Genomic DNA, 13,423 nt, shown 5'->3' on the forward strand with positions numbered 1-13,423 from the left:
CTCTCCCCCTATCCGACCACAACCTACTCACCTTCTCTTCACTGGTCTCTTCTGCTGCTCCCCCGGTCCACACACTAGCACACCCCCGCAGGAACCTTAAACATCTCGACTTTTGCTTGCTTTCTGACTCTCTTCTCTCACTCTCTACCATATGCTCCCTCCAAGACCCAGAAGCTGCTACCACTCTATATAACAACACAATAAGTACAGCTCTGGACACTGTTGCCCCCCTCACACACAACAAAACCCGAAAAATCAACAGACAACCCTGGCACACCAACCTGACCAAAAAACTCAGACAAGCTTCCAGGGCTGCTGAGCGGCGATGGAAGAAATCCCATTCTAAAGATCATTTCACCGCATACAAGCAATCCCTCCTCATATTTAAATCCTCACTCGCTGATGCAAAACAGGCGACTTCTCATCTCTCATATCTTCCCTGTCACACAGCCCTAAACAACTTTTTAGCACTTTTAACTCCCTTCTCCATCCCCCAGCGCCCCCACCCTCTCCTCTCTTCTCAGCTGAGGACTTTGCCAAATATTTCAAACAAAAGATAGTCAACATCAGGGAAAGCTTCACTACACAGTCCCCACAGACCCTCTACACAACTGCTCGGTTCTCTTCTCCCAAAACCCGCTTCGCCACCATTACAGAAGAAAAACTCTCCACTCTACTCTCCAAATCTGATTTGACCACCTGTGCACTTGACCCAATCCCATGCCACCTCATCCCTAACCTCACCACAGTGTTTATCCTAGCCCTAACTCATCTCTTCAACCTATCACTAAACTCTGGTGTCTTCCCCTCTGCTTTTAAACATGCTACCATTACACCCATCCTCAAAAAGCCTTCACTTGACCCATCTTCCTTGTCCAGTTATCGCCTCATATCACTTCTTCCGTATGCCTCAAAGCTACTTTAACAACATGTACATTCTGAACTGTCCTCTCACCTCTCTTCCTGCTCCCTCTTTGACCGCCTACAATCTGGCTTCCAACCCCACCACTCGACTGAGACTGCCCATACCAAAGTCACCAATGACCTACTGACTGGCTTTCAGTATCACTCCTACGCTGACGACACACAAATCTACCTCTCTGGTCCAGACATCACCACCTTACTATCACGAATCCCACAATGTCTATCTTCTATATCATCCTTCTTCGCCTCTCGCTTTCTAAAACTTAACATGGATAAGACAGAATTTATAATCTTTCCCCCATCTTGTTCAACCCCCTCAACAGACCTATCACTCATGATCAATGGCTGCACACTCTCCACGGTCAACAAAGTCCGCTGCCTTGGAGTGACCTTGGATTCTGCACTTTCCTTCCGACCGTAAATCCAAGCTCTTTCCACCACCTGCCGCCTCCAACTCAAAAACATCTCCCGCATCCGTGCTTTCCTTAACTTTGAATCTGCGAAAATTCTTGTACATGCCCTCATTATCTCCCGCCTAGACTACTGCAACATTCTCCTCTGTGGCCTTCCATCTAGCACTCTCACACCCCTCCAATCTATCCTCAACTCTGCTGCCCAACTAATCCACCTCTCACCCTATTACTCCTCTGCCTCTCCCCTCTGCCAATCCCTTCACTGGCTCCCCATTGCCCAGTGAATTCCCTTCAAAGTACTAACAAATACATACAAGGCCGTCCATAACCTGTCCCCTCCCTACATCTCTGAGCTACTTTCCCGATACATCCCCACACGCACTCTCCGATCCTCACAAGACCTCCTTCTCTCCTCTCCTCTTATCGCCTCTTCCCACAATCGACTCCAAGATTTCTCCCGTGCATCCCCCATACTCTGGAACTCGCTACCCCAACATATCAGACTCTCACCTACATTGGAATCCTTCAAAAGAAACCTGAAAACACACCTCTTCAGACAAGCCTACAACCAGTGACCCTGCTGCCTCTATACCGCCATGACCAGCTTCACCCGCACCTACTGTGTCCTTCTCCCATACCATGTAGATTGTAAGCCCTCACGGGCAGGGCCCTCTCTCCTTCTGTACCAGTCTGTAACTCGTCTTGTTTATAATTAGTGCAATTGTCTGTATTATGTATGTGCACAGCTTATCATATGTACAGCGCTATGGAATGAATGGCGCTTTAATAATAAATAATAATAATAATATACCAATACAATTGGGTGAGAAAGGCTACATCATATTGTTTCTCCAGATAGGATAAGATGTAGCAGTATATATGAATATATATTGGTTGGTGCGAGTTCCTTATATTATCTTACAACTTTTATCCATAAAACAGCTTGGTATATATACTTCGTTCACATAGGTGTTAGGACTGGATAATGAATCCGTTACTCACGGTTAGTTGTCTCAGGTAATTTAGTCCCGGTAAGTGTACAGCCCGGCAGTATCGCAGGAGATGGGAGGTTTCCCTCTATGTTGTAAGTATATATCGCGGTCTATGCTGTGAGCATCGCGCTGCTTGATGGCAAAATCTGGAGGCTCTCCTTTATGCTGTGACCGTGGGCAACACGCTGATGGTATTTGAGTCTGTGGCCATTGCATCCCACGGGCCTATAGAGATCACGGTGCCCGCGCCTCCCGGCGTCTCCTCTCAATCTGACATTTGACTATGTAGAGGACATTGTCTAAGCATGATTCAAAGACAATAATTTTCTGATCTAACACCAATTATTTTTCATCAGCAAATCGGAACAATAGTGGAGGTAGGCTTTGTGTTTCTGAAAAGTGATCGATCGAATTTAATGTATCTGAAGTTGTGAAGCTTGGCACTTCTGGAATGTAATTCTCATCCTGGTGTAAATAGTCTTATTGTTCTTCAGCTATACTAATTGATAAATTCATGAAGTCGTCAGCAATGTTTTTTTTGTGGTAGATCATGCGCAAGTATATCCAAGTCTTCGTTGGCTTCATCTCCCAGATTAGGAAATAATTCCTTATGCAAATTCGGTCTCTTTTTGAGGGGAGATGCTAACTCATCCGCATGGTATCTTTCTGTAGATTGTCTTGCAGATTGAGGAGTAGAAGCTGTTAATGGTAAACCAAACACACTAGTTGTCAAGTTAGCATTTTAGGCTGTAGTTATTGTATACTCTTCCTTGAATATGATAACACAATTGCTCATTGTACAGTCGGTCTGAGTACTTGCATGTCTAAATCCACTATTCACTTGTGGTTCTTCTACATTCAAATCTTCACCAATTGTACATGTGTCAAAATGGACATTTAATGTTGACTGTGGTTCCAAATCTGCCGTACTTCTTTTATGCTGTTTCTTTTTTAAAGATTCGGATATAATACTTTCTCCGTCTTCAATTATCGTAAATATGGTTGGGACAGCATCTGGTTTGAGATGTTTTTGGTAAATGATTACTTCATAGCAATACGGGTGAAGTGACAGGACCAAATTCTAAATTTATCGTGTTTACTACCCTCTAATATATTAGCCGCAAGACTGTCAATATCTGTGAAATTTAGTTTTGTTTGTTCTAGGCATTTTTTTATCCTTAGTATATCCTTTAGAAAACTATGCATAATTATGTTTTCGTTTTGTCCTTTGCGACCCGATTTTCTGAAACACTGATTTACAATGCAAGAAGGCATTTTTGTAACAATGCCAATCAAGTAATCAAAAACAAAAGAAAAGAAAATAGGTTTCAATATATACTATTGATATACCAGATAATCTAGTGTATGGGAACGAGCCGTCCCATTGAAATTAATGGAATGGCTTGGGTGTAATTACACCTGCTCAATACTGCAGATACAACGGCGAGCAGGTAAACAATAAAGAGGAGGCAGCGCAGGCCATAAGCACATATATGGTGTTTCCTGAATAGGGAGAAAATGGGGAACACATACTGGGGTGCATTTTCTCCTTAAATCCCTTGTGAAAGTGAAAAATTGGGGTCTGCTAGTAATTTTTCATTTTCACAAATGTGTGCTTTGAAATCCTTTAACAAGTGTTTCCGCCTTCTGTGAGACACCTGTTTTCTGAAAAGTACCCTTTCTACCACTTAAAATGTTCATAGGGGGGTGTTCTTTCCAAAATGGGGTCACTTCTTCGGGTTTTTAATTTCTGGAGACCTTAGGATTTTTTTTAATGTGACATGGCACCTAAAATCCATGTCTGCCAGCAAAATCCATATTTTGCTGTTTGCCTGCTGTGCGCCCAGACAACACGCTCCAAGCACATATGGGGTGTTTCCTGAATGGGGCGAAAATGGTGAACACGTACTGGGGTGCATTTTCTCCTTTAACCCATTGTGAAAGTGAAAAATTGGGGTCTGCTAGTAATTTTTTATTTTCACAAATGCGTGCTTTGAAATCCTTTAACAAGTGTTTCTGCCTTCTGTGAGACACCTGTTTGCTGAAAAGCACCCTTTCCACCATGTAAAATGTTCGTACAGGGGTGCTCTTTCCAAAATGGGGTCACTTCCTACAGTTTTCAAATTAATGGGTACCTCAGGATTTTTTTTTAATGCAACATGGCACCTAAAATCCATGTCTGTTTATTCAAGCCTGCAAAAACCATATTTTGCACTTTGCCTCTAGAGCCCTGCTGTACGCCCATATAGCAGGCTACAAGCACATATGGGGTGTTTCCTGAATGGGGATAAATTGGGGAACACATACTGGGGTGCGTTTTCTCCTTTAACCACTTGTGAAAGTGAAAAATTGGGGTCTGCTAGTAATTTTTCATTTTCACAAATGTGTGCTTTGAAATCCTTTAACAAGTGTTTCTGCCTTCTGTGAGATACCTGTTTGCTGAAAAGTACCCTTTCCACCACTTAAAATGTTCGTACAAGGGTGCTCTTTCCAAATGGGGTCACTTTTGGGGGTTTTAAATTTCTGGGGACCTCAGGAATCTTTTAAATGCGAGATCGCACCTAAAATCAATTTCTGCCAATTCAGATCAGCAAAATTCATATTTTGCTGTTTGACTCTAGAGCCCTGCTGTGCGCCCATACAGCAGGCTACAAGCACATATGGGGTGTTTGCAAAATGGGGAACATATACTGGGGTGCATTTTCTCTTTTAACCCCTTGTGAAAGTGAAAAATTGGGGTCTGTTAGTAATTTTTATAAATTTGTGCTTTGAAATGCTTCTCTCAAGTATATCTGCCTTCTGTGAGATGCCTGTTTGTTAAATAAGTACAGGGGTGCTCTTTCTGAAATGGGGTCACTTCTTGAGGTTTTTTATTTCTGGGGACCTCAGGAATTTATTTAATGAGGCATGGCACCTAAAATCCATGTCTGCCAATTCAGGTTAGCTAAATCTATATTTAGCTGTTTGAATCTAGAGCCCTGCATTGCGCCCATACATCAATTTTTGAGCACATATGTTAGCCCTTGTGAAAGTGAAAAATGTGGGTGTAAAGCAACTTTTTCTCCTCCTCCGGCCAGCCCTGTCGGCATTTCAAAAATCGTGCGCCCGGGTTGAATCTGCGCAGGCGCTCTGAGATGAGGAGGCTCGTTTCCTCAGAGCTCCCTCAGTGCGCCTGCGCCGATGACATCATCGAAATAGAAGACGTCATCGGCGCAGGCGCACTGAGGGAGTTCTGAGGAGACGAGCCTCCTCATCTCAGAGCGCCTGCGCAGATTCAACACGGGCGCGCGATTTTTGAAATGCCGACAGGGCTGGCCGGAGGAGGAGATCCCGGCTGGCCCTGTCATTCAACAAGAGGAGGGGGCGGATTTCTGCAGCAGCTACCAGCAAGTAGACGCCCTACTTGCTGGTAGAGACCGAATTTGCATATGATAAAACTTCGTTTTTTGACTAAACTGCTGGATCAAAGTAAGGAACACTATTATATTTTCAGATATCGATATATAACTAATTTAACTAGCCCAAAAAAAAAAAATCACTTTAGTGGGGTGACAGAAACCCTTTAATAGGAGTCTGTTTAAGGAGGAGGAGGAAAAAAACCTCTTTCTCCCCCTTTTAACTATTGTGCTGGAACAGAATTATTTTTATTTCAGGACACTTTCTACCAACAGCAACGTGGAACTGCGATGGGCTTGAAGGCCACACTGCCATATGCAAACTGCTATATGGCACAGTTCAAACAGGATTTTATCTACTCCAATCCACTATACATACAATATTGCATCTTTTGGCGCCTTTTTATCGACTATGTGTTCTTCGTGTGACGGTGCGATGTTCGAACCCCATTGCAATTTACCAACTTCATTAACTCAGTGTGGCCAGAGCTACGGTTTACTTTGCATTTTGATAGCGATCGGATCTCCTTTTTTGACACGTGGGTGATCAGGGGTGAAGGCAATAAGGTTGACACTGATCTATACATCAAGGATACCGACCACAATAGCATGCTTTTTTTTATACCAGCAACCACCCCACCAACACAAAACAGTTGTTACCATATTCTCAGTGCGCAATCAGATTGAATGAAATGTCTGTTAAATTTAGAGAAAGGGGATATCCCCCACATCTGTTACAGGAACCCACATACAGCTGAAAAAAAACTAAAAAGAAGCTATGTATACCCCTTGTAAAGTACCACCCATGGGTACATAAAATTTTTTGAGCACATATGGAGTGTTGATGTATTCCGGGGGAAAGGGGAAACAAAATGTTAGGTGCATTTTCTCCTGTTACTCTTTGGGAAATTGAAAAATGTGGGTGTAAAGCAACTTTTTTTGTGAAAAAAGTTTTTTCTAATTCTAGGAAACACTTTTGAGGTCAAAGTGCTCACTACACACCTTGAAAGATTCCTTGAGGGATGTAGTTTCCAAAATGGGGTCACTTTTTGGGGGTTTCCACTGTAGGGTCACCTCAGGGTGTCTTCATATGCTACATAGCTCCCAATTACCATACCAGCTAAATCCGCTCTCCAAAAGCCATATGGTGGTTTCTTCCACTCTGAAGCCTGCTGTGCGCCCATACATCAGTTTTTGGGCACATATGGGGTGTTTCTGTAAACTCAAGATTCAGGGTAATAGATTTTGAGTTTTGTTTGGCTATTAACCCTTGATGTGTTGCAGATTTTTTTTTATTAAAATCTGCTAAAAAAAATTGAAATTTAGAAATTTCATTTCCATTTTCCTTTAACTCTTGTGGGGCACCTAAAGGGTTAACAAAGTTTGTAAAATCAGTTTCGAATAGCTTGAGGATTGTTTCTAAAAGTGATTCATGGGTGGTTTCTTATATGTAAACCCCACAAAGTGACTTCATAACTGAACTGGTCCTTAAAAAATTGGCTTTTGGAAATTTTCTTAAAAATTTAAAGATTTGCTTCTAAACCTCTAAGCGTTCTAACGTCCCAAAAAAAGAAAATGTCATTTTCAAAATGATCCAAACATGAAGTAGACATATGGGGAATGTAAAGTAATAACTATTTTTGCAGTTATTACTATCTATTATAAAAGTAGAGAAATTAAAATTTTTAAATTACTTTTTCCCAATTTTTTGTAAATTTGGTATTTTTTTTATAAATAAAAATGAAATATTTTAACTCAATTTTACCACTGTCATGAAGTATGCAATATGTTACAAGAAAACAATTTCAGAATGGCCAGGATAAGTAAGAACGTTTTAAAGTTATTACCACATAAATTGACACATCATATTTGCTAAAAATGGCCTGGTCCTTAAAGGGGTTTTCCGAGTTATTTTTTTGTTCTTTCTATGTTCCTAACTGGGCAAATGTAACAGCTTTCCAATTAACTCACTTTATCTGCAGTGGCTGGTTTCTCAGATTTCACTGAGGGTCATATGACCTGTGATGTCAGCTTCTCTCCCTGCTCTGATAAAGTTTGTTTACAAGCCTGTAAACGAGAGGTCACTGTGCTGGCCACGTCCCCCTTCACTGCCGGCTGTCTGCTCTATCCTAGGATTCTTAACCCCTTCAGCTGCACAGACTGGCTAGATGCAGCAGGCAGTGAGGAGACAATTCTGGGCACTTGAGCTGACAGACTAGAGAGAGCATTGCACAAGAAGGTAGGGGGAAGATCCTGTGTGTATTAGCAGTGTCATTATACAGCTGGGACTTGTAGTTCTACACTTACAAGTTGCTGTTGATTCTCCCAGCAGGCAGACATATCACTCAGGGCAGCTCTTGTATTCCACTCCCTTAGCAGTTTTATTATACAGCTGGGACTTGTAGTCCTACACATACAACATGCTGCTGAGTCTCCCAGCAGGCAGACATGTCACTCAGGGCAGCACTTGTAGCCACTCCCTTAGCAGAGCAGGGGGAGGGGCAGAGATTGTTTTTATTGCATGTAAACAAAAGGCCAGAAAAGAACAAGGGAAATGAGGAAATATATATATTTTTTTGCATAAAACTTGCTTAGCTTAGTTATATATTGCTGCCCATCAGATTTTCTGTGCTATATATATTTTTTTCATAACTCGGACAACCCCTTTAAGGCCTCTTTCACACGGGCGTAACGGATTGGGGCCGGATAGGATGCGGGTGCGTGGCGGGGTATGTGGTAATCAGACCCAAACTTCTTCAGTGAAGTTCGGGTTTGGGTTAGTTGTAGTGTAGATTTTATTATTTTCCCTTATAACATGGTTATAAGGGAAAATAATAGCATTATTTAATTCAGAATGCTTAGTAGAAGGTCAATTGAGGGTTAAAACAAAAATATAAATTAACTCACCTCCATAGCTGCCGGTCTCTGCTCTTTCTTCAGGACCTGTGGTGACGTCACTGAGCTCATCACATGGTCCAATCACATGGTCCATCACCACAGGTCCTTTAGCCGGCAGCTCATGATTAAAAAAGTAAGAAGAGATCGGCAACTACGCGATCAAGAGGAGGAGGTGAGTTAATTTTTTAAATTTTTAATCCCTCAATCCACATTTTACTAAGCATTCTGTATTGACAATGCTATTATTTTATAAATAATAAAGATCGGGTCCCCATCCCGATCGTCACCTAGCAACCATGCGTGAAAATTGCACAGCATCCGCACTTGCTTGTGAATGCTTGCGATTTTCACACAGCCCCATTCACTTCTATGGGGCCTGCTTTGCGTGAAAAACGCACAAAATAGAGCATGCTGCGTTTTTCACGCAACGCACAAGTGATGCGTGAAAATCACCGCTCATGTGCACAGCCCCATAGAAAATAATGGGTCCGGATTCAGTGCTAGTGCAATGCGTTCACCTCACACATTGCACCCGCGCGGAAATCTCGCCCGTGTGAAAGAGGCCTAAGGTGAAAAACGGCAGAGTCCTGAAGGGGTTAAAAGGTTTTTTAGGAATCAATCAGTACAGGGGAAGATATCACTGATAGAAATCGGGATGTTATGAATGAAGCTGAAAGTGAAAGTAAAAGCAGATTTTACCCGTGATTATTCGCAACTCGATTTCTAACAGTGATATCTTCTCTGTTGCTTGGACTTTAGCTGTCATTCTGGTCTTGTATGAAAGCCTGGAATGTCAGCTTTCAAACAAGACCAGTTCCTAGCTGCTACCATTCAGGAGATAGCAGCATTTAAAGAAGCCCTTCCTCTCCACTGTCTGCCTGAGTCCAGGCACTCAGGGCTGTGCTCCTCCTCTCTGTGCGCTCCCATCTCTTGTTTATATCAGAGAGGAGACGGCACATGACAACGCTGTGAGAAGAGGCCTGCAGAATAGAAAAGTAGCATGCGTTTGTGGGAGTTATCAGGTAAAACTGAAAATGATTACATATTAAAGCACAAAAAGCACTTATACAGCAGGGTGTACTATACCATTAAGGTATAAAAAATGAAAAGGCAGTTACACATTAAACTTGCATGCTGGTTGGTTTCCTGTAATCATTATATTTAGCACTGGGATTTAGAGAGACAAACATTAGGTTAGAACAATCATTAATGTACTTAGTTATTTCAATGCAAAAAAAATCAGGGCCATGTTATTTAACTTTTTGTTTATAACTTGAAATACAATTTTTTTTTTTTTTAATTTTGCAAACCAGCACCTGGATAAGTTTGTAACTCCATGTAATTAAATATTTAGCATAGCCACAGAGTTATTCAATTAAACGTTAAGCTCTTTTTCTAATTTCTCTATCTACCTCACTGAGGTGGACACATATGCTCAATTACATCTTTCAGCTACCATCAGCTGTAGGAGACAGAACACTCCCTCTGAGAAAGGATACACCCCCTGATCTTCCAATGTGAAATAAATCTAGCAGTGCAATTGGAGCAATGAAATGGGGAGATCTCTGGATCCATGTGAGGTACAGGGCAGGGTTCTAGCTTTGTCAGAAAGAGATTTTGGAGTATTATATTATGTATTATTTTACTTTTTTTTTTACAATACTCATGGGATAGCCTTTTAATAATGTTTTGTTCTTTTTTTTAAGGACATTATGCAAAGCAGTCTGTCATTCTTTTACCTTTACCATACATATTTAATTGAGGAAAGGAAGAAGAGTACCAATTACAAACCTTCAAGTGTAATAAGACTTCGCTTTGCTGAACCTACCGATCTATACACAGGATTCCATCATCATAATGAGTATTCTGCCTGCGACGTTTTTGCATTTTTAATACAGCAATCTCTTTGTTATTCACATTAAAGTTATATCTTGAACTAGCATTGTATGTACAATTTTTACATGCATAATGTAAATGTTGTCATTTATGCTTTCCATAATCCATAATTATGTCATCAAATCCAATTAATTTGTATTGATATTTTAGAAACAAAAAAACAACAACACATAACTGTTGTACTCTAAATAGAAGCAGGAATTCTAGCAAGATGTTTAGGCAATGTTATGAGGGAAATAATACATACTGCTCCAAATGAATAGTTTTTACCTCTGCCAGCAGAACAATTTCATATAGTATATCCAGTATGAAAGACGGATTGGGATCTTCATAAATTTGGCATGCAGTCTAGAACTTCTTGGCCTCACTGTAAATAATTTTGTGTCTAGTACCTCCAAGAGTTTCTGTTCATATCTGATGGGTGCTTTACTACAGCCTACTATCGTTGAATATTATGGATATGGTAATTTGAGACCTGGCAACAAAACTATTGATGAAGAAGTGATGTCTTTCCCTGGATCAACGACCCATCTCTAGTAGCTATAGCCTGTTATTATTACACCTTAGAAATACATTCAGGCCCCTCTTGAACTCTTTCACCATCACCACCTCCTCAGGCAGAGAGTTCCATAGTCTCACTGCTCTTACCGCAAAGAATCCTCTTCTATGTTTGTGTACAAACCTTCTTTACGCCAGACGCAGAGGATGTCCACAGTCACAGTCCTGAGTATAAATAGATGATGGGAAAGATCTCTGTACTGATACCTGATATATTTATACATAGTTATTAGATCTCCCCTCAGTCGTCTTTTTTCTGTAGTGAATAACCTTAATGTTCATACTCTTTTAGGGTACTGTAGTCCACCCATTCCAGTTATTACTTTAATTGTCCTCCTCTGAACCCTTTTCAGCTTTGCTATGTCTGCCTTGTTCACAGGAGCCCAGAACTGCACACAGTACTTCATGTGTGTCTAAAACCGGCAGGGTCGTGTTCTCATCACGGGCATCTATGCACTTTTGATGCAACCCATTATCTTATTGGCCTTGGCAGCAGCTGCCTGACACTGGTTTCTACAGCTTAGTTTGCTGTTCACTAAAATTCCTAGATCCTTTTCCAGGTCAGTGTTACCCAATGTTTTACCATTTAGTATGTACTGGTGACTTATTATTCCTTCCCATGTGCATAACCTTACATTTGTCAGTGTTAAACCTCATCTGCCACTTCTCTGCCCAAGCCTTCAATCTATCCAGTATACTGTCCTCTTCCGTGTTAATTACTTTACACAGTTTAGTGTCGTCTGCAAAAATGGATTATTTTACTGTGAATCCTTTTCAAGATCATTAATATTGAAGAGAATAGGGCCCCGAATACCCCTGTGGTACCCCACTAGTGACAGTGACCTAATTTGAGTGTGTACCGTTAATAACCACCCTCTGTTTTCTATCAATGAGCCAGTTACTTACCCACATACAGATATTTTCTCCCAGTCCAAGCATTCTCATGTTATATACTAATCTTTTATGTGGTACAGTATCAAATGATTTGGAGATGTCAAGATATATTACATCCATTAGTTCGCCGCGGTCAAGTCTAGAACTTACCTCGTCATAGAAACTGATTACATTAGTTTGACATGACCGATCCCTCATGAAGCCAGGCTGATATAGAATTATTTGCTTATTTTCATTGAGGTACTCCAAGATAGCATCTCTTAGTAAACCTTCCAACAGATTACCCACAGCAGATGTAAAACTTACCGGTGTATAGTTTCTGGGCTCTGTTTTTGGACCTTTTTTGAATATTGTCACCAACCCTAAATATCAGAAATATTTTAATCTTTTTAAGACTCCGCTCCACTTCTTCCTGTGTCAGACAGGGTGCTTTTAATGGCAAATTTACTTTTACATTCTGCACTTCATCTGACAGTTTATTTTCCTCAGTGAGTACAGTGGAGAAAATATGTCAGCAGATTTGTATCTACACTGAGCAAAAATATAAACGCAACTCCCATTTTACATGAGCTGAACTCAAAAATCAGAAACATTTTCTACATACACAAAAGAGTCATTACTCTCAAATATTGTTCACAAATCTGTCTAAATCTGTGTTAGTGAGCACTTCTCCTTTGCCAAGATAATCCAACCCACCTCACAGGTGTGGCATATCAAGATGCTGATTAGACAGCATGAATATTGCACAGGTGTCCCTTAGACTGCCCACAATAAATGTCCACTCTAAAATGTGCACAGTTTTGCCTTACTCTATGCAACACATCTCCGTCGCATAGAGTTCATCAGGTTGTTGATTGTGGCCTGTGGAATGTTGGTCCACTCCTCTTCAATAGCTGTGCAAAGTTGTTGAATATTGGCAGGAACTGGAACACGCTGTCGTATACGCCAATCCAGAGCATCCCAAACATGCTCAATGGATGACCTGTCCGGTGAGTATGCTGGCCATGCAAGAACTGGGATGTTTTCAGCTTCCAGGAATTGTGTACAGATCCTTGCAATATGGGGCTGTGCATTATCATGCTGCAACATGAGGTGATGGTTGTGGATGAATGGCACAATAATGGGCCTCAGGATCTCGTCACGGTATCTCTGTGCATTCAAAATGCCATCAATAAAATGCACCTGTGTTCGTTGTCCATAACATACACCTGCCCATACTAGAATTCCACCGCCACCATGAGCCACTTGATCCACAACGTTGATGTCAGCAAACCGCTCACCCACACGACATCACACATGCTGTCTTGGAAATATAAAATAAAAACTGCGGCACTTCAAAATCTTAGTTATTTTCTTCTTTTATTTCACTGAGACAGCGACGTTTTGACCTGTTAGGTCTTTATCAAGCTCAATTATACACAACATTTGTGGGCATATATAGTCTCCAAATTAC

At 41.1% G+C, this 13,423-nt stretch overlaps 1 protein-coding gene across 1 annotated transcript in view; it reads left to right on the plus strand.

The window, feature by feature from the left end:
• Positions 1–13,423, plus strand: part of LOC120990968 (TAR DNA-binding protein 43-like) — an 81,268-nt gene that overhangs the window by 9,455 nt on the left and 58,390 nt on the right. Inside the window, exon 3 of the mRNA XM_040419859.1 lies at positions 3,287–3,362. Coding sequence (XP_040275793.1) covers positions 3,287–3,362 — 76 coding nt within the window. The remainder of the gene's footprint in view (positions 1–3,286; positions 3,363–13,423) is intronic.

The sequence above is a fragment of the Bufo bufo genome, chromosome 2 (genome assembly GCF_905171765.1).
Source record: "Bufo bufo chromosome 2, aBufBuf1.1, whole genome shotgun sequence".
NCBI classification, from domain to species: Eukaryota; Metazoa; Chordata; class Amphibia; order Anura; family Bufonidae; genus Bufo; species Bufo bufo.